The sequence below is a fragment of the Oncorhynchus tshawytscha genome, linkage group LG06, assembly GCF_018296145.1.
Source record: "Oncorhynchus tshawytscha isolate Ot180627B linkage group LG06, Otsh_v2.0, whole genome shotgun sequence".
Taxonomy (NCBI): domain Eukaryota; kingdom Metazoa; phylum Chordata; class Actinopteri; order Salmoniformes; family Salmonidae; genus Oncorhynchus; species Oncorhynchus tshawytscha.
In genome coordinates, this window is record NC_056434.1 from 58,987,176 (window position 1) to 59,012,643 (window position 25,468).

The 25,468-nt window shown below is 42.9% G+C and overlaps 1 protein-coding gene across 1 annotated transcript; it reads left to right on the top strand.

Annotated features, from left to right (window-relative positions):
- Positions 1–374: 374 nt before the first annotated feature.
- Positions 375–24,907, top strand: rrp12 (ribosomal RNA processing 12 homolog). The gene is made up of 34 exons (XM_024424352.2): positions 375–598; positions 2,679–2,908; positions 4,616–4,699; positions 4,980–5,056; positions 5,995–6,100; positions 6,178–6,294; positions 6,376–6,514; positions 6,782–6,909; positions 6,986–7,084; positions 7,214–7,305; positions 9,211–9,322; positions 9,398–9,498; positions 9,831–9,945; positions 10,057–10,199; positions 10,351–10,472; positions 10,550–10,614; positions 12,978–13,140; positions 13,322–13,476; positions 13,756–13,823; positions 13,985–14,078; positions 14,274–14,432; positions 14,535–14,615; positions 14,685–14,790; positions 14,893–15,000; positions 15,326–15,483; positions 15,602–15,693; positions 18,929–19,084; positions 19,188–19,360; positions 19,708–19,818; positions 20,164–20,213; positions 23,739–23,817; positions 23,921–23,988; positions 24,106–24,188; positions 24,276–24,907. The coding sequence occupies exons 1-34, from the start codon at positions 460–462 to the stop codon at positions 24,376–24,378; spliced, it is 3,876 nt and encodes a 1,291-aa protein (XP_024280120.1). The 5' UTR covers positions 375–459; the 3' UTR covers positions 24,379–24,907.
- Positions 24,908–25,468: the final 561 nt, after the last annotated feature.

Consider the following 25,468-nt stretch of genomic DNA (forward strand, 5'->3'; position numbering starts at 1 on the left):
GGTGATATGATCCTTATCTAGCCTGTGGTGATTAATTGCACTGTCAAGGTGGAAAGGAAGTCCAGGAAAATAGATATTATTGTGGATGAGGCGGAACTGTTCCATGGACTGAAAGACTTCTCGGCTGAGGAGTTGCATGGAGTAACGTCAAAAGCCTTTACCATCCTCTCAGGTCATAGAGCCTGAGAAGGGAGATTTGAAGATGTTTTTTATTGTTTTATTTTGGGTGGATTAAGGTAGTTTTTCCTGTCACGTATGGGTTTTTATTTATACGTAGTTTTTTCAACCCCTTCCAGTTGGTGGCAATAATAAACCTTTTTGGGTTGTAGTCTGACGTAAAAGCCCCAGAAGAAGAAGAAGACTTGGGCGATCGCATCCCCGCTACGTCATCAGGAGAGCGACAGAGCCACTTGCGACAAATGCTTTGCTGAGCCAGAGTGGTTTGTATTATTTGAAAATATGGTGAAATCTGGAAAATTAAAATCTGGGGCCGCATCGAAACTGAAGCGATGGAAAAAGGGACACAGCAGCGACTCGAACCCCCAGACGAGCCGATTCAGACAGGCTGCCAAAAGCCGTTTCTTCAGCCGCCCCTCGGGTAAGCATTTGCAGCGTGCTCGGCCTGAGACGAGACAACACGTGGAAAGTCAGCCACTCAGCGAAGTTAGCAAGCAGTCTGTATTACACAATTTCTAAACAAAGAAAGGCTAGCTGTTTTCAACTTTTGTAACGTACCCAACTTTCTGGAAAGTTGTCAGTGTCGTTTGAGTCCATTCTCATTGCTGTGTTAATAATACAGCTTATGCTGACATATGAGCCAAATCACATGCTAGCTCCAACTAGCCTAGTGCCGACCATAGTAGTTCTAACTAACACAGTCCTATGCTACGGGCTTTGGACGGTTTTATGGTTGGGCTCATCTTGACCTAGAAAGTTTTTTGTTAGTGCAATACACTATTTAATGGAATATTTCTAAACATTCGACCCCAAAACAACAACCTATTGTACATCCTTCAGTCTATATTTAAGCAATAAACCACGTGATCCGTCATGCCTCAGAACTGCTTTTATACAGCGGGTGGGTCTGATCCTGAATGCTGATAGGTTAAAAGCGCATTCCAACCGGTGTCTATTCCACAAGTTACCACCGGCTAAATCTATGACATTAAAAAGCCTATTTACTCTTAGAAAGAGGAAGGGAAGCGCTACTAAGGTACACAATAGTACATGTTGGTATACAGAAGGTGCTCTTTTGTAAAAGGGGTAAATTGGTCATCAAAAAGAAAGGAGGACCAAGGCACTCTTCATATAATTAAACAAAGTTTTAAAAATCCGACTCTGCATGGCCTTCATCAGGGAGTACAAAAGAAAATACAATGCCATTGTATTATTTTTTTGTAGTCCCTGGGGAAGGCCGTGCAGCTGAAACACGTCAGATTTTTAAAACTTTGTTTCTATTGAACATGTCATACTAAAGGCGTTTTAATAAATTATATGAAGTGCCTTGGTCCTCCTTTCTTTTTGATCAGCCTATTTACTCTGTTCCATCTGTCTGCGCAACCCACTGTCTCATTAGCATAGGCATGGAAGGTATAAACTTGATCTCCACTTTAAAAAGCATCTAGACATTATCGCACACTTATTTTAAACTAACTTTTAGTTTTCAACAGCAGGGATTTGTAAACCTTACTGTCTGTCTCCGACATTTGCAACATGGTTAAAATATTCAAATTCGATCTCCAACTGTCCATTGTAATGAACGTTAGGGGTCGGGAGTCAGGTCGAGAGGGAGGCAGGCAGGCAGTGTTTCTCAGCCAGTCGAAATCATGAATCAGCTGGCATAGTTTATGGATGTAAACAGACATGTAAATTGAAAAAAGGTGAAATGAAAAGAAGTGTTGTTGGCTATCTCCTCTAAACAACAGTGCCCTGACAAGAGAGCACAGTTTCTATGCCAGGTGAAATCGCGCCTCGTTAGCTCATTGTTATGGAAGTATTCAAATAAATTTCACTAGAAAACAGCTTAAACAAATGTAGCTACTGTTATTCTGTCTGCAATGTTTGACGTGACTGTAAGTTGGCCGTAGTTGGCTATCAAGCAAGGGATAAGAACGTTGCAATCCAGTATGGCAATGGAACATTTGGAAAGAACGACAGGATCGCGTCCATAGATACAGAACAGAAAGACTGAACGACTGGGTCTCGTCCATAGATACAGAACAGAAGGACTGAACGACTGGGTCGCATCTCTGGCAACCGAACCAATAGAACGACCAGCCGGCTTGGGTAGCAACCCTAGATTTGTTTTGGGACAATATCTTGTGCAAGAATGAAATAGTATGAATAAATTCATCTAAATAAATTTAATTAAAATACATCAATCATTATTTGAATATGTTGGTGACTCGTTTGTCTCGTTAGGCACGGGCTTTGGACGGTTTTATGGTTGGGCTCATCTTGACCTAGAAAGTTGTTAGTGCAATACACTATTTAATGGAATACAACACCGGTTCCATAATATCCTCCAAACACAACTTCTTGGGCATTGTCACTTTATTAGAAAATGATTGAATTTGTAATTGCATTACCTGATTTTAAAACCATCATTCACTAAGAGGACCTAATGTCAGTCAATAGTACACGACCCTTAGATACTGATATCTTCTCTCGCTCTACAGAGAAGAGTGACCTGACAGTTGATGCACTCAAGCTGCACAACGAGCTGCAGGCAGGAACCCTGGAGAGGGGTGCGGGTGACCGGGGAGATGCCTGTATGGAGGAGACGGCAGAGCAGGCCCTTTCAGAGAGGAGCGCAGGGACCTTCCTCAGCGGGTTGTCGGACTGCTCTAACCTCACCTTCAGAAAGGTGCAGCGCTTCTGGGAGTCCAACTCAGCTGCCCATAAAGAGGTGTGTAACTCTGGGGGACTGTACTATTCTAAATGACCTGGTACGTGTACGTACGGTGCATTTGGAAAGTATTCAGACCCTTTGACTTTTCCACATTTTGTTACATTACAGCATTCTAAAAAATTTATTAAGTTGTTTTTGTTCCATCAATCTACACACAGTACCCCATAATGACAATGCAAAAATAGTCTTTTTTTAGAAATGTTTGCAATTTATTAAATAACATTTACATAAGTATTCAGACCCCTTACTTTTTTGAAGCACCTTGGGCATAGATTACAGCCTCAAGTATTATTGGGTAAGATGCTACAAGCTTAACACACCTGTATTTGGAGAGTTTCTCCTAATATTCTCTGCAGATCCTCTCAAGCTCTGTCAGGTTGGATGGGGAGTGTCACTGCACAGCAGTGAGAGACTTGTCTCGTAGCCACTCCTGCGCTGTCTTGGCTGTGTGTTTAGGTTTGTTTTCCTGTTGGAAGATGAAACTTCACCCCAGTCTGGGGGCTCTGGAGCAGGTTTGCATCAAGGATCTCTCTGTACTTTGCTCCATACATCTTTCCCTCAATCCTGACTAATCTCCCAGTCCCTGCCTCTGAAAAACATCCCCACAGCATGATGCTGCCACCACCATGCTTCACTGTAGGGATGGTGCCAGGTTTCCTCCATACGTGACGCTTGGCATTCAGGGTTTTCTTGTTTCTCATGGTCTGAGAGTCTTTGGTTGCCTTTTCCAAGCCGGCTGTCATGTGCCTTTTACTGAGGAGTGGCTTCCGTCTAGTCACTTTACCATAAAGTCCTGATTGGTGGAGTGCTGCAGAGATGATTGTCCTTCTGGAAAGCTCTCCCATCTCTACACAGGAACTCTAGAGCTCTGTCAGAGAGACCATCGGGTTCTTGGTCACCTCCCTGACCAAGGCCCTTCTCCCCCGATTGCTCAGTTTGGTCGGACGGCCAGCTCTAGGAAGAGTCCTGGTGTTTTCCAAACTTATTCCATTTAAGAATGGAGGCCGTTGTGTTCTTGGGGACCTTCAATGCTTCAGAAATATTTTGTTACCCATCGCCAGATCTGTGCCTAGACACAATCCTGTCTTTGAGCTCTACGGACAATTCCTTCAATCTCATGACTTGGTTTTTGCTCTGACATGCACTGTCAACTGTGGGACCTTTATATAGACAGTTAAGCCTTTCTAAATCATGTCCAATCAATTGAATTTATCACAGGTCGCCTCCAATCAAGTTGTAGAAACATCTCAAGGAGGATCAATGGAAATAGGATGCACCCGAGCTCAATTTTGTGTCTCATAGCAAAGTCTGTGAATGCTTATGTAAATATGGTATTTCTGTTAATACATCTTCAAACATTTCTAAACATGTTTTCGCTTAGTCATTATGGGGTATTGTGTGTAGATTGATGAGGAAAAAAATGTATTTAATCAATTTTAGAATAAGGCTGTAACGTAAAAATGTGGGAAAATACTTTCCGAATGCATTGTATGTCAGGGTTTGGCCCGGGTAGGCCGTCATTGTAAATAAGAATTTGTTCTTAACTGACTTGCCTAGTTAAATAAAGGTGAAATGAAAATGTAACAGAAGCTGACATCAACGGTGTATCACTGTTGTATTGATATGTTAACCTCTCCGCTGCATAGGGTCTAAACCAATTACTTGCCAAAGATATTCACTATTCGTATCGGTCTCGTCCCATAGATATGTGCAGTGCTGGCTGCGGTGACTGAGGTGATTCGATCTCAGGGAGGGAAGGAGACGGAAACAGAGTACTTTGCAGCTCTGGTGAGTAGGGCCTAATTACTGCTTGTGCCTGTCTATCATAGTTTCAATATCACTAGATGAATGACCCTCCTACAAAGGTGTAATTGCGTTGGATGCTTGCACGTGCGTACGAACTGGAGGCATATTAAGATGAATGTTATTCTCTGTTGCATTATGCTCCTGCATTGAAGTCGATCAGAATTCATACGTACAGTGGACAATACTCTGGTATTGAGAAAAATAGTTTGTTTTCAGACTAAACTTGGTGTGTGTGTCTTTCTCTCTCTCTCTCTGGTTTCAGATGACCACCCTGGAGGCAGTGGATTCAGGGGAGTCTCTGGCGGCTGTAGCCTACCTCCTCAACCTGGTTATGAAACGGTTAGTCCCACAGTTCGTCACAGCTCTCACCCATGCTAACTGTGGTCACTAGCTCTGTTTCCATAAACTTGTCCAGTGATTTAACCTGTAGTGACGCCCAGCCCATGAACGGGACCGTTATCATCATCTGACACTAATTAGCATAACGCAACGGACATAAATCTTCCTATTCATGAAAATCACAAGTGAAATATATTGGAACACAGCTTAGCCTTTTGTTAATCACCCTGTCATCTCAGATTTTCAAAATATGCTTTACAGCCAACGCTGGACAAGCATTTGTGTAAGTTTATCATAGCCTAGCATAGCATTATGCCTTGCTAGCTGCAGGCAAACTTGTCACGGAAATCAGAAAAGCAATCAAATTAAATCGTTTACCTTTGATGGACTTCGGATGTTTTCACTCACGAGACTCCCAGGTAGACAGCCAAAGTTCATTTTTTCCAAAAGATTATTTTTGTAGGTGAAATAGCTCCATTTGTTCTTTACGTTTGGTTGAGAAATCGTCCGGAAATTGCGGTCACCACAACGCCGAAAAATATTCCAAATTAGCTTCATAATATCGACAGAAACATGGCAAACGTTGTTTAGAATCCATCCTCAAGCAGTTTTTCTAATATCTATTCGATAATATATCAGTCGGGACAATTCGTTTTTCACTCTGACCGATTGGAGTAATGGCTACCTCTGTATTTTACGCGAGAATCTCGGAGCCACCAAATTTTGGAGAATTTGGCTGCACGTCTACCGGCCTCTTTAAAAATATGTCTCCTATATCTGCCATTTCCATTACACGTCATAATTATATTTTTTGCGACAATGCTTTTGTCAAATAAACCTGGGTCAATGGAAACCTTCCTACTGTCTTAGGTCTGACTGTGGTTTATGTGTTTTAAGTATTTGTTAAGTGATTTGAATATGTATGTTGTGTCCCTCAGGGTTCCAGCACCAGTGTTGATTTGTAAGTTCTCTGACACGGCCAAAGCTCTGATGGACGTCATGTCCACCCTGGCCAGCTCAGAGTCCGCCTCCGCACTCAGATGGGTGAGTGTCTGTCCGTCCGGCGGGTACCTTTTAACATAACTTTATTTAAATGTTCAATGTGTGTTTTCTTTCTCCAGATCCTGTCGTGCCTCTCCACTCTTTTGCGGAAGCAGGATGTTACAGTGTGGAGTTACCCGTCTACTCTGCAGACATACTACGGTCTACTCAGCTTCACTGTCCACAGCAAGCCCAAGGTACGCACGCCCGCGCACACACACAGAGTACCTTATATTCACAATCATTTGGCAATCAATTGTTTCCACTCTCCACCTCAGATCCGTAAAGCAGCGCAGCATGGTGTGTGTTCCATCCTGAGAGGCAGTGACTTACTGTTTACAGACAACGCCCCGAACCACCACCCTGCTGCTGCGATGGCCGCCAAGTTCTGCATCAAAGAGATTGAACAGGCAGGAGGTACAACCCCCAACCTTTAGGGATTTTTTTATTTTTTTTGTCCATGGTTTTATTTGAATGCAGAGGCAACGATTTACATCTAATTTTATTTATGAGGTCCGTTGTTTTAACTCTGTACTCTCAAAGCTTTGATTGACAGGGCTTGCGGCTTGTGATTATGCTACTGCAACACTGTCTTTAGGAAGGTCTGAAGCAAAGCTAGAGAACTCAAATCGCCCCTACATGACCCTTTAATTAAGCTTCTCTGGATTTGTTTTTTTTATTCAGGCAGTAAGGAGGACACCACCACCCTGCACGTCCTGGGTCTCCTGAAGGACCTCATGGTCACCTTCCCTCTCAATGCCGTCAAGTCCTGCTGTGAGACTCTGCTCAGGGTGATGACCCTCAGCCACGTGGTGAGAACACACATATATATATATACATACATACACCTCACCTTCCCAAACTGACCTCCCTGCTTTCTCTCTCTAGTTGGTGACAGCATGTGCCATGCAGGCCTTCCATAAGCTGTTCAGTGGGAAACCCAACCCTGTTACCCTGTCTGCTGAACTCAATGCTCAGATCATCACGGTAAGGTCACAAAGCTAAAGTCACAGCCTGGGATCCAAAAACACCACCACATATTCATACCCCCTTTACACTGTAAACCTGGGCTGAAAATGGGTTAACGGTGCTGTGTTATGTTCTTTCTCTCTTCAGGCCCTGTATGACTACCTGCCCAGTGAGAATGACTTGCAGCCTCTACTAGCCTGGCTGGCTGTAATGGAGAAAGCCCATGTTCACCTGGCTGGGTAGGGTACTGCACCCGGGAGGGTACACTACACCAGGGTACACTACACCAGGGTACACTACACCAGGGTACACTACACCTGTAGCAGTAAAAATATCTTATTTTTAGTTACCTTAATTTCCGGACTATAGGCCGCTACTTTTTTCCCACGCTTTGAACCTCGCGGTTTATACAATGACGCGGCTAATTTATGGATTTTTCCCGCTTTCACAAGATTCATGCCACCAAAAAACAGAGCACTGTCACATAATGTGACGTAAATCGAGCGCGCTCAAACTTCCCATCATTCTGATTACGGTAGTCATTTTGTCACCCTCATCGTGGCAAAGACACAGAGAAATGCATATGATGCAGCTTTCAAGTTGAAGGCGATCGATCTGGCTGTTGGAAAAGGAAATAGAGCTGCTGCATGTGAGCTTGGCCTTAATGAGTCGATGATAAGACGTTGAAAACAGCAGCGTGAGGAACTGACTCAGTGCAAAAAGACAAAAAAAAGCTTTCAAAGGGAAGAAAAGCAGATGGCCTGAACTAGAAAATGAGCTTGAAGACTGGGTCAACACACAGAGAGCAGACGGCCGAGGTATTTCAACTGTGCAGATCAGACTGAAAGCCAAAACAATCGTCACCGCAATGAAGTTTGAGGATTTTAGAGGTGGACCATCGTGGTGTCTAAGATTTATGAGACGTAAAGGCCTGTCCATCAGGGTACGGACGAGTCTGTCAGCAGCTCCCTCCCGACTACGAGGAAAAAGTTTCAAACTTCCGCAAATTCACTGATGCAAAGATAGCGGAGCATTCCACCAGCCCGCACGACATCATAAATATGGATGAGGCTCCTCTGACGTTTGACCTGCCTCTCACTCTGAATGTCAACAGGAAAGGCGAATCATCCGTCACGCTGAAAACAACTGGGCATGAAAAAACGCACTTCACCTGTGTTCTGAGCTGCACGGCATCGGGAGAAAAGCTTCCACCGATGTTGATTTTTAAATGCATGACGATGCCAAAAGAAACATTTCCGAGAGGAATTGTTATGAAAGTCAACAAGAAAAGATGGATGACGGAAGGCCTAATGCATGAATGGCATACGGAGTATTACGGCAAGCGACCGGGAGGATTCTTTCACAAGAACAAGGCATTGCTCGTGTTGGGCAGCATGAGGGCCCACATAACAGATTCTGTGAAAGTAGCCATCAACAGGACAAACTCAATTCCAGCTGTGATTCCTGGGGGCACAACAAAGTATTTGCAGCCACTCGACTTCAGTGTAAATTGTGCATTTAAGGTGGTGATCCGTGTTCAGTGGGAGGCTTGGAATGCAAGTGGGGAGAAATCCTTCACTAAAACGGGCCGCATGTGAACAGCAACTTATGGTCAAGTCTGCCAGTGGGTCCTGACAGCGTGGAGCATTGTCAAAAAATCCACTATCATCAACGGGTTTCGAAAGGCTGGACTGCTGCGTGTTGTTGAGGGCAGTTCAGCAGGGAATTTGCCTCCGGATGAAAGTGACGAGAGCGACAATGAAAACGATCCAACATCGGATGAAGCAATTCTGAGGCTATTCAACTCCGACACCGAAGGAGATGACTTCAGTTGTTTCAGTGCAAAGGAGGAGGAAGAAAGTGACCAATGACTTTCTTGGTAGGCTACTGTTTAATTTTTGTTACAAGCCGTGTTTCGTTAAAGCCTATTTATTTTCGTTACAAGCCATGTTTCGTTTAAAGGCTGTGTAAAGTTCATTTGTTTCAATGTACCGGTAGGCACTTGTGGCTTATAGACATGTGTGGCTTATTTATGTACAAAATACATTTTTTAAATAATTCAGTGGGTGCGGTTTATATTCAGGTGCGCTTAATAGTCCAGAAATTACGGTAACTGAATGTTCTCTCTCTCTCTCTCTCCTCAGTGTTCAGTCATCTCTAAGTCTGGGTCATCTCCCTCGTCTCTTCTCCACAGCCATGTCCTGCCTCCTGTCACCTCACCCACAGGTCGTCTCTGCTGCCACCAATACACTCAAGGTAACATACTTCAAGCTCACCATTTTGTTTACACCTACCCTGTTAAGTGGCCCTAACTGTGCTCGTGTGCTGTAGACTCTGCTGTCGGAGTGTGTGGCTCCTCGCATGGAGGAGATTGGCCCCGTCAGCCCCACTGCTTCCTCTGGAAACCCTTCCTACGTCTGCAAGATGTTCCGGTGAGACTCACACACACTCACCTAGGGATAGTGCGCTCGCTCACTAGGGGTGGGTGATACGGCCTAAAACTTATAGCAGATTCATGTTCTTTTTTCTGCTAAATACCTTTAATTATGCAACAAAGCTTATTTCAAACAGTCAGGAATAATCTTAATAAATTCAGGGCTTGTAAAGTTATACCTAGGCTAAACATAAGACTTCAACCATAAGACCCACTAATAGTTTAATTGTTATATCAAAATATAGGCATAGTTAGAGGCATAATTAACGAGTTTATATATAGATATTTATGTTTTAATATCCAGTTTTATGCTGCCTCTGTGTATTGTAGTATCGTGGAGGAGGGTCTGTCGTATCGTTTCCACGCCTCCTGGCCGTTTGTTCTGCAGTTGCTGGGCTGCTTCTACAGAGCAGCAGGGAAACACACACACCCGGTCATGACCAAGGTAACGCTCCCCGACAGGACCAAGTTAATACACACACAGTGGCTTTGTTATGCCCAACTACTTACCACTTGTTCTAGAACTGGACAATCATTTGGACTTTGTTTCTCTCAGTCTCTCCAGTCTCTAGCGGACCTGCGCTCCACCCCCCGGTTCCCGTTCTGTGGTGAGCTGGACCTGGCTGTAGGTGGCGCTGTAGAGAGCATGGGACCTGAAGTACTGCTGACTGCTGTACCGCTCAACATCACTGGACTGGAGTATGTCTGCTACTGTGATTACTGTTTGTTACTAAGTTTTAGCTGTTTATTACGTTAGTGGATTAGATTGTTTTTTTTTTTAAGGTTAGTTTGTATTGTGTCTTTTCAGAGTTGACCAGATTAATAATTGTGTGTGTGTGTGTGTTGGCAGAGACAATCTGGAGTTCCCTCGTAGTTGGTTGATCCCTGTCATACGGGATCACGTTAAGAACACGCAACTGGCTTACTACACATCATATCTCCTGCCGCTCGCTGCCACACTCCGACAGAGAGGTAAATAATGGTTTGTGTGTGCATGGGTGTAAGCGTAAACAATGCATCGCTCATTTCTGTGCCTGTCTGTATTGTAGCTGAGGAGCTGGAGAAGGCTGGACAGAAACTGGAGGCTAAAGTCTACAAGACACTGCAGCTGCAGGTAAGAATCTTGTTAGATTAGGTCTCCATACGGTGAGGGTGTTCCGTTTTATATCTGTCATTTATACCACGGCATTGCTGAATACTCCATTCTGATTGGCTAGAAAGGGATTCTAGAGTGGGCGTTAATATATATCTCTGAAGTAGTTCCAACAATGGGCACCTTTTTACTGTTCGAAATCACTGTACCATGCAGTAGGGATGCACCGATATGACATTTTTGGCCCGATATGCGATGTGTTCCTAGCCAAAAAAAACCAATTCTGATATTTAAAAATGTAGCGGCCTTTTTAAGCATTCGGTTGCAGTTAAATAGCTGAAACACACACTGACCAAAAAGTTATTTTGGTGGCATGTACGTATGTCCCCATTACCAGTAAAACATCATCAAAACCTATTTCTTTCACTTACTTGCTGTGCTGTTTTGTTTTTCGTTTGTCCGTCGTTTCATTCTCAACGGGGATTTCATCATACATGTCAAGCAGTGACGTTTCAGCTCTGTCTGTCCGTGGCCTCTTGTCGTGGGTCCTCTTCGTCGGTGCGCACTGTCACTGTGTCCATTTCCATCTTGTCCAGCTGTGTCTAACATTTCATGTAAACCCTGTTTCTTGTCTGCATCGAAATAGCGGTCCCTGTACCTAGCATCGAGCATGGTGGCAACACAGTAAAGAGGCTCAGAGAGAATGCCACCGAATCGCTTGTTCACAGCCTCTGGTAGAGTACTTTTGCGAGTTTTAACCCCACGGTCTGTCGGCAGTTTTGTTGAGCAGGCGTTTCAATGCCATGACACCGGGAATCACGTCTGCTGCAGACACAGTTGATCAGCTTATTTTTTGAGTCAGTTGTTCGAATGGAGCTTGGAGTGTGTTCATGTTTCAAACATCTCAAATGCCATTGAACTGGCAGCAGCGGTAAGAGAACCAGCGCGTTCGGCTTTCCTCAGGACGAAATCATCGTCGACCCACTGTGCTGTCAGACTCCGCATGCTCATGGGACTGACATCGCTGGTCGAAATGTCAGTCGTGAAGCTAATAGCATGACGCCCATAGGAAGTAGCTCATGGATGGGTGTTTCATTGGAAATGGAGGTCCAACAACGAAAAAGCATTGATTTGGGCTCCCGAGTGGCACAGTGGTCTAAGACACTGCATCTCAGTGCTAGAGGTTTCACTACAGACCCTGGTTCGATTCCATGCTGTATCACAACCGACCGTGATTGGTAGTCCCATAGGGCAGCGCACAATTGGCCAGCGTCGTTGGGGTTTGGCCGGGCTAGGCCGTCATTGTAAATAAGAATTTGTTCTTAACTGACTACTTAAATAAATGTAAAAAAATATATTTTTTTTTCTAGAGACTTATTTTTTACAGCATCTGATGACCTTAAGATAGTGAGCTTTGAACATGATTTTCTCTGGTCCCTCTTTTACTATGTTGCAGTCATGACGCAAGTGGCGCTCGTGCTCTCATACTCCAACATGCTTTTACGTTTGACCAGCTGTTTTCAGTTGAATTTGGTTGTCATATTGGCAGATTTTCTAGCAACAAACAATTTACCTAGCTTCGAGCCTAGTGTTTGATTTGCAATGCCAATGAACAGTAAGGAACAGTGTCCTGACTCCTGGCGAAACGGGAACTTTTTCTGTACCAGCCGGAATCGCTCATCTGCATAGTCTACTTGTTATGGATGTATCCACATAAATGTCACTAGAAAACAGCTTAAGCCAATGCTGTTAATCTAGCGGCACTGTTTGACGTGACTTTGTGAGCTGTGATTGGCTAGCTAGGAGGCAATGAAAAAGAATGCTTTCAATGCGTAGCAATCAAGAATGCGTAGCAATCAAATATTATAATTAACTACTGGTGCACGTCTCCAGAAACCTTTTACCAAAATAACAAATGGCCAGTCCGCTTCTCTAGCAATCTAACCAATAGAACGAATGACCAGGTTTTAGTGGAAGGATGAAATGGTATGAATTTACTTACCGATTCGACCAGTGAATTTGTGCTTTAGTTTTGTTTGGCAACCTTGTTATGGGTGGAATAAACCGCTCCTCATCGTCCATTATTCCCCCCCCTCAAAAAGGACAGTGTCAGTGTTAATCCCTTACATATCTACCAGACTTGAGTGTTGTCTCTCTCCTTGCATAGGTTTTGACTAATTTTTTATTTTTTTGCTCGCCTCACTTTAAAAACAACATTTAATACAATTTGTATGGCCTCTTGGTGTTCCGACACAGGTGTTGTGTGTCCCTGTCACATCTGCACCATGATAAGGTGTTTCGTTTTCTCCCGGTGATATGGTGTGTTCTGTGATAGTCTGTCCATTCCTGGACCGTACTCACTGGTGTGTTTCTGCTCCCGTCAGATCTGGACCATGCTGCCCGGGTTCTGTGTGGGGCCCTTGGACCTGCTGGTGTCGTTTAAAGGTGTAGCAAGGGCACTGGGCATGGCCATCAACGAACGGCCTGACCTACGACTGACCATCTGCCAGGCCATACGCACACTCATCACCAAGAGCTGTAACACCGGTACACGCACGCACACAAACATAAAGCCTAGGCATTAGCTCAAGTTTCTCATCATGTGATGATAGTTCCCAGAACCTCCTCTATTACGCACACACACATAGCGTGTGTGTGTAATAGAGGAGGTTCTGGGAACTATCATAGGTCAGTTGCTAAACGCTCCTCTGCTATGTTCCCCCTGTAGAAGAGGAGAAGGCGGAGGTGGGCCGTTTTGCTAAGAACTTCCTGCCCATCCTGTTCAACGTGTTCAGCCAGCAGCCTGCTCCTGGAGACATTGGCCCCTACAGGATGGCTGTCCTAGACACCATTAAAGTCTACCTGACTGTCACAGACCCACAGGTACACACGCTGGCTCCTTAACGATCACAATTTTTCTTTTGATTTCCTCGCCTCCTTCTCAAAACGCAATGGAGGACAAGTTCCAAAATTCCTCTCCTCTGACTTCTCCTCCCCTGAGTTTTGAGAAGGCGAGAAGAGAAGATTCATGGAATCTAGGAAAAACTGAGAGCCTCTTTCATGCTCATTCATTTAGACACACACCTCCATGCCTCAAAACAAAATGCCTAACAAAAATGTACGTTTTGTCTCCTCCTGGTGGTGTAATGTTTTACCTCTCAGATGGTGTGTACCTTCCTATCGAAAGCTACAGAAAGACTCAGCAGCCCAGACAGCACTGAGTTCATACGGTAGGAATGTGCTTAGTTAGTTGTGTTTGGGGTGAATTATAAAATTGCATTTCTGTATTACAATTGAATTGCCAATTGCATTACTGTACAATGCCAAGACCACATTCCTATTAACATTTAACTAAATTAAATCAGAATCTTACATCTGTGTCTCCCCCCAGGTTGTCTGTCATGGACCTGATGGTTGCCATGGCACCCTGTGTAGATGAGGTCACAATGAGTCAGACCTTTGAGCTGATTAGGCCATACCTGGAGGTTAGGACACGTGACATTTTGACTGCGCAAAGATGTGGAGATGTTTTCCAAACCAGCCATATTATTTTAAATGCTAAACACGTCACTTTTAAAAGTGCGTAATATATTGTTTAGATTAGCAGGAGTTGAATAACAGATTTATTTCCCCCCCCCACAGCTCATACATGTTTCCCGTTCTGATTTTTGGGTGTGTAGAATAAGGAGCCACACATGCAGAAGAAGGCATACCGCGTATTGGAGGAGATGTGCGGTGGAGAGAGGGAGGAGTGTAGATCTTTCGTTCTCTCTCACCTAGAGACGCTCAAACACGTTCTGCTGGGGACACTGAAGAATGCTTCATCTCCCGCCAAGAGGGTAAGACTGTGTGTGTGGTCCTCGCTCTTAACTGAGTGCAAGGACGGCTCAACCAGCTTAATTTTGTCTAACTCTCCCTCTCGTTCCCTTTTCCTCTCTCAGCCCAGACTAAAGTGTCTTATCCACATTGTGAAACAGCTGAGTGATGAACACAGAGACTTCATCACTGCTCTGCTACCAGAGGTATACACACACGCGCACACATACTCACGCTAGCACTCACACACTTACACTATTCTTTAACTCTCCTAGGTGATCATATGTACTAAGGAGGTGTCAGTGGGAGCTCGTAAGAACGCCTACGCTCTACTGGTGGAGATAGGAAACGCTTTTATCAGGTTCTGTGGAGATGCCAAAGGTAAGGACTCGACCAGAGGCGTTTGGTTAGGCTTACATGTCCTCTAGATTCTTACTATCACGTAGAGTTACTCCCTGTCTTTCTGTCCCTGTCCCTCTGTAGAAGCCTTGGAGCAGTACCTACTGTTGGTCTACGTGGGGCTGACCGGCTCGGTCACGATGATCACATGTACAGTCCTGGCTCTCACCAGACTGGTCTTTGAGTACAAAGGTAAATCCCCTCACACTGACACTGTTTACGGTGTGTGTTTATGTCCCTCTAGTTCAGGGCTTTCAAACTTGTTTCATGGAGGGTCGAGTGTCTGCTGGTTTTCATTCATTCTTTCCTTTCAATTTGTATCCAATTAAGACGTAGACAACCAGGTGAGGGGACTTCCTAATTCATCAGTGACCTTAGTTGATCAATCTAGTACATGGGAGGAGTGAAAATCGCAGACACTCGGCCCTCCGTGGCATGAGTTTGACAGCCCTGCTCTAGCTGATTTCATCACTGGCGCAGCTGTTACAAAGTGTGTGTGTGTGTGTGTGCGTGTCAGACTCTATAGACATGGGATCGATGGAGCACCTCCTACACAACGTGTGCCTGCTGCTGACATCTCGGACCAGGGAGATTGTGAAAGCAGCGCTCAGCTTCGTCAAGGTCATCCTCTTCGTCATGGACCCCAAGACACTGGCTGGACACGTCACTGTGATGGTAGGGTTGTGTGCGGTTTGTGTTGGGTTTCTGGGTCTGTGTAGCAGAAAACCACTTATGTTGGTGCTGAAGTTGGTTTGCAAAACTTTGCTTGAACATGGTTGTGTGTCTCTCTCAGATGGAGGGTGTTGGGAACATCAAGGATGACGTTAGAAGACACTTCAGGACGAAACTGAAAAACATTTTCACCAAGTTCATCAGGAAGTTTGGGTAAGTTTAGGAAACATATTTGATTTGACACTTTTCACTCTAGTTTGCTTGCTAGATGATTAGCCTTATGTGGATCTGAGTTGAAGTGGCATGCTGTAGCTGTTTTTATCAATACCCACATGGCAGTAATGGACAGGGACATACGTGGATATTGTACATACATTGGCATAGATGTTCCATATCCTGTATGATACGTGTTTTGTCCAAGGTACTTGGTACACCCCTAATAATGATGTCATTCACAAGGGGGGTACGTCTGAGACCTCTCTCTCTCACACACACACACACAGTCAGTTCGCTGAGCCAGTAGATCATCTTTGGGAGGGATGTGCGAGAGGGACTGATTTTAAGTGAATTAATAACGTTTGTGGCAATACACTTTGCATATTTTGCGGGCGTTTCACAAAGAACGAGGGGAGTTTATTGACGTTAGCTTCAACTGTAAGCTAGCAAGGAAGGTTAGACGGCCAAGCTGAAATCTTATCGGTACCACCTTGCATTGTAAAGGCATTGTTTTTGTAACCGTTTCTACATGCCGTGTCACATTATTCAAGAGTGTTAGCTCCCCACTCATGCTGCACAGAAGGGGGACATCGGCTGCGCTGATAGACTGACTTGATCCGTGAGACACAGTTGACATTACCGGAAGCAGCAAACTCTAGTACCGAAAACGTATTTCATGTTCAGTATTGGAAAAGGTACAGAAGTTTCAGTACGCCGTTCAACACTACATGGGCATATGGTTTACATCGTTTTCATGCTCATCAAACCATTGTGACCACGCTTGCCCTATGGATGGGGGCATTGCCATGGTAGCCAAAATACCGGCCTGCCCCACATTTTTATAGATGACTTTAAGCATTAGTCGGGGATGTTATACCTACCTACAGGGGTTCTAAAATCCCAACTCAAATGGCTAAATGATCAATGGTATGACTATCTTACAACAATTCCATATGTTACCTAGATATCGCGAACCAAGGATGTAGACTTAACTCCGGAAGGGCTTAACTCCGGAACCACACCTGTGTGGAAGTATCTGCTTTCAACATATACTACCGGTCAAAAGTTTTAGAACACCTACTCATTCAATGTTTATTTTTTACAATTTTGTACATTGTAGAATAATAGTGAAGACATCAAAACTATGAAATAACACATCAGCACTCCATCAGTCTCCTTCTTGGTCAAATAGCCCATACTAAGCATGGAGGTGTGTTGGGTCATTGTCCTGTTGAAAATCCAATGATAGTCCCACTAAGCCCAAACCAGATGGGATGGCGTATCGATGCAGAATGCTGTGGTAGCCATGCTGGTTAAGTGTGCCTTAAATTCTAAATAAATCAGTGTCACCAGCAAAGCACCCCACACCATAACACCACCTCCTCCATGCTTCACGGTGGGAAATACACATGCGGAGATCTGTTCACCCACACCCAAAATCTCCAATTTGGGCTCCAGACCAAAGGACAAATTTCTACCGGTCTAATGTCCATTGCTTGTGTTTCTTGGCCCAAGCAAGTCTCTTCTTCTTATTGGTGTCCTTTAGTAGTGGTTTCTTTGCAGCAATTCAACCATGAAGGCCTGATAGTCCCACCCCTCCCAGATTACTGCACCTGTACATAGCCCACCTATAATTTAGCCCAAACAACTACCTCTTTCCCAACTGTATTTAATTTTAATTAATTTATTTATTTTGCTCCTTTGCACCCCATTATTTTTATTTCTACTTTGCACATTCTTCCATTGCAAAACTACCATTCCAGTGTTTTACTTGCTATATTGTATTTACTTTGCCACCATGGCCTTTTTTGCCTTTACCTCCCTTCTCACCTCATTTGCTCACATTGTATATAGACTTGTTTATACTGTATTATTGACTGTATGTTTGTTTTACTCCATGTGTAACTCTGTGTCGTTGTATCTGTCGAACTGCTTTGCTTTATCTTGGCCAGGTCGCAATTGTAAATGAGAACTTGTTCTCAACTTGCCTACCTGGTTAAATAAAGGTAAAATAAAAAAAATATTAAAAAAAATAGTGCTTGATGGTTTTTGCGACAGCACTTGAAGATACTTTCAAAGTTCTTGAAATGTTCCGTATTGACTGACCTTCATGTCTTAAAGTGATGATCGACTGTCGTTTTCTCTTTGCTTATTTGAGCTGTTCTTGCCATAATATGGACTTGGCCTTTTACCAAATAGAGGTATGTTCTGTATACCTCCCCACCTTGTATGTTCTGTATACCTCCCCACCTTGTCACAACACAACTGATTGGGTCAAACGCATTAAGAAGGAAAGAATTTCCACAAATTAACTTAACAAGGCACAACTGTTAATTGAAATGCATACCACATGAAGCTGGTTGGGAGAATGCCAAGAGTGCTAAGCTGTCATCAAGGCAACGGGTGGCTACTTTGACGAATCTCAAAAATAAAATGTATTTAACACTTTTTTTTTTTTTGGTTACTACATATGTGTTATTTCATAGTTTTGATGTCTTCACTATTATATAATGTAGAAAATAGTAAAAATAAAAACCCTTAAATGAGTAGGTGTTCTAAAACTTTTGACCGATAGTGTACACTGAAAAATATATATAAACGCAACATGTAGAGTGTTGGTCCCATGTTTCGTGAGTTGAAATAAAAGATCCCAGAAATTTTCCTTACGCACAAAAAACTTTACTCTAAAATGTTGTGCACAAATTTGTTTATATCCCTGTTTAGTGAGCATTTCTCCTTTGCCAGTATAATCCATCCACTTGACAGGTGTGGCATAGCAAGAAGCTGATTAAATCATGTGAAATACATTGATTAGGGCCCAATTCATTTATATTGACTGATTTCCTTATATGAACTGTAACTCAGTATAATTGTTGCATTTATATTTTTGTTCAGTGTACTTTATGTTCCCTCATTTACTCAAGTGTTTCCATTATTTTTGCAGTTACCTGCACGTTATAAAACATTCAAGTTAAAAAACAAGTGAAATCCATGACGATATGTACATTTAGGGCAATGTACATTGTGAAGGGGACTGGCCACCCCTCAGCCTGGTTCCTCTCTAGGTTTCTTCCTAGGTTTTGGCCTTTCTAGGGAGTTTTCCTAGCCACCGTGCTTCTACACCTGCATTGCTTGCTGTTTGGGGGTTTTAGGCTGGGTTTCTGTACAGCACTTTGATATCAGCTGTTGTATGTAAGAAGGGCTATATAAATAAATTTGACTTGATTTGTAGGTTTGAGTTGGTGAAAAGCAAGCTGCCTGCGGAGCATCATAAGGTGTTGGTGAACATCCGTAAGGCTGAGGCCAGAACCAAGAGATCGAGACTGGCGGACGAAGACCACGACGACTCAGACAGCGGGGACGACAAGCCAAAAGTCAGGGGCGCGAGGTATACACACGCTACACTACTCTTGACTCCGTAATACACATCTTAACATTCGATTTGTGACTTTCTCTCTTCATCACTTCTTCTGTCCTCTTCCCTCCCTCAGTATTGAGGAGATCTTGGCCGAGTCGGACTCTGATATGTCAGATGACGAAAGGCCTAAGGGCGCTAAGACCCAGAAGAAGCCCACAAAGCAGAAGGGGCGGGCCTGGCTGAAGGAGGGACAGGGAGACGAACCACTCAACTTCCTGGATCCCACTGTCTCCCAGAGGGTCTTGGGTAATGGAGCCTTTACTCAACTTTGTGGTGTTGAAACTATGAAACTGTGTTTCATTCCAGGGAGCGTATTTCCTTCCCTTTGGTCAATCAGATCAGGATGAAACGTCTAGAACTACTGCTAACATCCACTCAGTTGTCTCCGATCAACAGAGAGAATTGATCGAGGGAAGGAACATTTTGCGATATGAAAATGAGTAGTTCTTATTTGACAAGTCAATGTAGTTTCTTGCTGCTAATGTCAGTTTTCTTTTTGGTGCTTAAGGATCACGACCCATGGTTTTTGGTAGACAGGGAGATTATTTGTTTTGTATGGAGAGTATATGTATTGACCTGGGAATTTGTTTCAGCCACCAACCCAGACATGAAGAAGAGGGTAAAAGTTCAGCACAACTTCAAGGTCACGTCAGACGGAAGACTCATCATCAAAGAGGACAATGACGAGGGAGACAAGACTAAAGGTAGTAGGACACACACAGACACCCAAACTCACTCTTTGTTATGGGAGGAGAGAGAGCGAAGTGATCTGAACTTCTCTTCAACCACATTTTCATCTACAACTAATTAAAATAAAATATATATTTTATCTTCCAGTTTGTGGAAATGGAAATTAGTATTTTGCCTTCACCCACATTACTCCATCTCTACATCTAGTAATAGTCTATCATAACCTGCTTCTGCTTTCTCTTTGCGGTCCAGGTTGGGTTACTGTGTAGCTAAATTATGATGTGAAAAGGGCTTTATAAATCCACGAATCCATCTTTTTTGTTCACATTTCAGTATGATGTTTCTCTCTTCCCTTACAGATGATGAGGGAGAGATGAAAGACATTCTGGAGGAGGCTGGAGTCAAGAGTGTGAGTATCCATCAGCGTTGCCTACTGTTTTCCACATTACCATGGGATCTGTGCTCACTGTAGCGACTTCCTTTCCTAGACGCGGTACACGACCTCCCCATGTCCCGAATAAAGCTCCTTTCATGTTGTAGCATCGGGACAATACGCACAAACACTCGTGAAACTGGCTTCATCGGAGGGATTACAACCCAACCTGTTAAATGCGTCAACCCTAAAGTCCACTCAAGCCACATTTTCACTTAGGCTGGCTGCATTTACACAGGGAGCCTAATTCCGATATTTTGCCACTTAATTGGTCTTTTGACAAATCATTTGATAATTGTGCAACATGTCAGAATTGGGCTGCCCATGCAAACGCAGCCCAAGTCTCCCATTGCCATTAATTAGGTTGGATAAAGTTAGGATTTGCCACAAAATGAATATCATTGCGTAAGAAGTTGCCTGCTGAGATTACTGACACAAGGGTGGGAAGAGTACTGAATATTCTACTTAAGGTAGAAGTACAGTTTAACCTCATTTAATGTAATGGCAAAACGTAGATTTCCGCCTAAATAGACATACCCAAAAGTACATGCTATTCATGTGTAATTACATGATTCTGACATGCAAAAACTTTGGTATATATTTGGAAAGAAACATCTGGGAGATTATGAGGAAATGATAGGAGTTACAGTTGAAGTCGGAAGTTTACATACACTTAGGTTGGAGTCATTAAAACTCGTTTTTCGACCACTCTACAAATTTCTTGTTAACGGACTATTGTTTTGGCAAGTCGGTTAGGACATCTACTTTGTGCATGACACAAGTCATTTTTCCAACAATTGCTTACAGACAGATTATTTCACTTATAACTCACTATCACAATTCCAGTGGGTCAGAAGTTAACATACACTAAGTTGACTGCCTTTAAACATCTTGGAAAATTCCAGAAAATGATGTCATGGCTTTAGAAGCTTCTGAGAGGCTAATTGACATCATTTGAGTCAATTGGAGGTGTACCTGTGGATGTATTTCAAGGCCTACCTTCAAACTCACTGCCTCTTTGCTTGACATCATGGGAAAATCAAAAGAAATTAGCAAAGACTTCACACAAAATATTGTAGACCGCCACAAGTCTGGTTCATCCTTGGGAGCAATTTCCAAACACTTGAAGGTACCACGTTCATCTGTACAAACAATAGTATGCCAGAATATTCCTTTTTCAAACTCCCGAAAGTGCCTAAACATTTAGCCTAGACATATCCAATGTATTGTCCCCACATACAAACGAACTGTTTCTAAAAATAAAATGAAACATATAAAAGCAACAGATATACACACAACAATATATAAAAATGTCTTATCAACTTGGTTACACACGTGTCCTTCACTAAAAAAGGTGCAAGAATAGAAATAAGCTGAACTATTTACAAATGGCTTTTGTTTTGCATCAAAAGTGTAGATTAGATTCCACTTTCACCATAGCTTGTGCATGTTGTGACTTGTCTCTTGGCATGCGAGTTGGATAGTGGCACTCACCTTGAGTGGGGGGGTCTTGTTGATAGTTGTGAGGTTAATTTGGGCCCCCAATTCAGCCATTCCCAACACCAACTGCTCTCGGAAGGCCAACTGGGAAAGAGGGGTTTGACCTTTTTGCTTTGGTCATCTGCTTGTGGAGAATGAAAGCTTATTTTATTGTAGCAATGTCCACAAAGTGTTGAAATAGTCTTATACTATTTCCTGGTCTTGTGGAGGACCTGGTAGTAGTGCAAATAGAAGCACAAATAAACAATGGTCATGAGAGTTTAGTGGCCTCTCCAAAGTTACAAGGATGAAACGGCATACAGTGAACTAATATGAAACATGGACAATAACTACTTTGGAATTATATAACATTGAAATGACTTGTTACATAGGCCTATGTAAACTAAATCAAAAGCGCAAAATGCAGACAACTTATAACTCTAAAAGGGGATCCAATCCTCCTGGAAAGCTATCGGCCAAGTTGAAATCCTCGTTGTCCAAATATTTTTTACGTTTTTTTCCCCCCTCCCCTTGAGAAGCCATCTTTTATGCTAAAGCGATGTCACTTTAATTTCAGTCTGTTTACAATTGTTAATGTAGCGTGCTCTGTGCGTCTTGTCTCTGAGCCAGGTAGCAATATTTTGCATTACGCATAAAAGGTTCTAGGCCTTGCTTTGTCCCACCCAGGTGAACTGCATATCCCTGGAAAGCTTATCTCATTGGCTACAAAACTGTCAATGTGCCATAACCAATCCCCTATGTAATGGATGCCTACAGTGTGTAAGCAAGCAACATATTTTTGATGCGCAAAGATATAGTCACTCGGTGGACATTCAATGTTGCTATTAAGTCATACATCTTCAGATAACATTGTCAATATGTTAGATTTGTTCCTACCAACCTAAGGATTAATTTGATAACCCCATGTTGCTATAGGTCAAACACAGACCAAATCGAAGCTTACCTTGTAAGATGTTTGGTGAAAACGTTGAGCAAAATAAACATTTTGACTCTTGGGGCTGGTGATCAATAACTGTAGGTCACAGGCAGACAAATAATATATTCCCATGATCTGTGGAGTCCTGGCTGTCGGTGTGTATCAACGTATTCAGTGTTTATTTTGTTTATGCTTTACAACGCTAACCGGAATGTAGGTAGTAGCCATCTTGAAATTAGGTCATCGGCTCGGCCTCCCCTTATATATTTGTATGCCAAAATATATGGTTGTAAATCACACCCAAGATTTAAGGCACCGCTCAATAGCCAAGAATTTCAGCTTTCCATAGACACCCAGCTTTTGCAGATAGCCCCTATCGTTCTCATACCAGACTTTACAATTAAGAGGGTAATGAAATTTTACTCAAGTAGAAGTCAAATTACTGGTGTAAAAAAACAACGTAATAAGTAGCTTATTTAAAAGGTACTCAGAGTAAAAGTAATTGAGTTATTAAAGATTGACCTTGAGAATTAGCTAATTTCGTTAAGATTACCTGAAAATTGTTATACTATCTTTTCCATGCATTAAAGGAAGATATTAAATTAATGTACAGTAGGAACTAGGCTAATTTGTTTGATCAGTTGTAACAAGGCACATCTGTATGTAAAAAAAAAAATCTATTAAAATGTAAAGCTAAATAATTTAAAAAATCTATACAAAATAAAGTACATAAACAAAGTTGCCAGACTTCAATATTATTCAGACTCAAGAAATAAACAATTGTAATCAATCACTCATTCACCCCTCTGTTACTTTTTACTGTCATGGAACTGGCTGATATTCACTCAATCACCCATTTACACTCTTTCCCTCACTCACAAGCTCCCCCATTCACCAGAATGGAAAGAGTACTGAAAAATCCCACTCAAGTAGAATAACTGTTACTGACTAAAAAATACTTGAGTACCAGTACTCGTAAAAGCTACTCTGACAGTAACAAGAGTATTTGAAATGTGTTACGTCCTACCTCTGCTGACACAACTTCTGAAACCTCTGAACCCCCCCCCCATCTCTTTCTCTCTTAGATAAAGACTAAGAGGAGGACATTCCGGGATGGTCACTACGATGATGACATGGAGATTGAACCCCAGCTGAAATACAAAGGTACAGCTGGCTATAAGTCTGTCTCTCTTTGTCTGTGTGTTCTGGTTGCTGGTCTCAGCCATCTCTTGTGTGTATGCGTTCATGCAAGTTTTCTTTCTTTCAGCTGGAGGCTCGGGGATCCACAGACCTCTGGGTGGGAGCAGAGACCTAGGGGGAGACTACAAGGCCAAGGTGACACATGCACACAGGCAGTGTGTTTAGGTTGATTTCAAGCGGGGACTATTGGTCAGCTCTTTGTTGAATCTCCGCAAGGCTGAAGTGTGTTTTTTGTGCTTGTTTTTTCTCCAGAAGGGTAAAGGAGATGTGAAGAGGAAAGGAAAGGTTGATCCATATGCCTACATCCCTCTGAGGAAAGCACAGCTCAACCACAGGTAAACGCATAGCAATGAACTACTAATAAACATTGTAGTAGAGTTGTAATGGCGAAAGCTTAATAACCCTTTGTTGTGTGTGTGTAGGAAGAAAGCAAAGATGCAGGGCCAGTTTAAAGGCATGGTGAGAGGGGCCCAGAAGGGAGCGCAGTCTGGGAAGAGGATGCAAAGGAACAAGAGGAGGGCCTGAAAAGTTTACATCCCAACGGTTGAATGTGTGTCCTTCTGCCTGTTGTCCAAGAGGGTCTGTGCATAGAAATCTAATTAAAGCTAATTCTATGAGTCTGTGCATTTTATTGCTCAGGCATGTATGTCTGCGAGAAACAGAATGGGAGAAGGAACGAGAAGAGGATTTGATAAGGTCTTCAAATGGATCTGTAGATTTCTCTTTTGGGGGGGTCTTGCCTAATTCCCATTTTTATCAATAGATACAATCAGGCATACACATGAAACTTTAGCTTTATAGGTGTGTTCAATTAAAATGTGTAAAGATGGATAAACATCTTGTTTTTAAATGTATTTATGTTCCCTACTTTAAAGGATGGTAAAAAACTGTTGATGGTGTGAAAATTAAGAATGACTTGTTATTGCTCTGTTTGACCGCTAGATGGTGGTCAAGATTGCGGTCGAATATAATCAAGAGTTGGTTTTAAAATTCATATTCCAGCGCATGAAATTAGGATTACTGTTTGAATGTATTAAACTATTGATTCATCAGACTTAAAACAGTTTTCTTTGTTTAAGATTGGCATGAAGGAAGTAGTTAACAGAAGTGGGTTTTTGCCAAATTCAAAATCAACAACTAGCCCCAGACACTTCTCCATTTAGATTTGATTAACATCAGCAATATGGCTTCTTCTACAAGGCGGCATACGAAATTGGCTATAGGGTTGGGGAGGCTGGGAGTTTATCCTTGGGAGGCTTTGGCTGTAGTGTTTGAATGAAGCAGTCCGTCATTGCTGTGGGGGAGCCCTGTTCACGCCGTACTAAAGCAACAGTGAACAGGAGAGCAACAGAATGGCTCCATTCATGAGATGACTAGAGTACTACAACACTCCTACTGTTCATTGTTCTGACCAACCCCTCTGACACAGCAGAGCAAAGGAAGTCTGGCCTGCTCGCTCTCTCCTTCCTTCCCTCACACTCTTTCTAATCTCGTCACCCAGACCCAAGTAGCTGTGCTATGTAAGTCTCATGAGAGAATGCCCTCTGTAACCTGAGCAGATTTCAAGATAATGAAGAGTGTGCACAAGGGTTGGTGAGTGTGAGATCTGTCATCA

Coding starts and splice junctions, on each gene's coding strand:
- rrp12 (XM_024424352.2), top strand. CDS start 460: ATGGTGAAATCTGGAAAATTAAAATCTGGGGCCGCATCGAAACTGAAG. Junction 9,499..9,830: donor TACGTCTGCAAGATGTTCCG/GTGAGACTCACA, acceptor TGTGTATTGTAG/TATCGTGGAGGAGGGTCTGT. Junction 10,615..12,977: donor ACAAGACACTGCAGCTGCAG/GTAAGAATCTTG, acceptor TGCTCCCGTCAG/ATCTGGACCATGCTGCCCGG.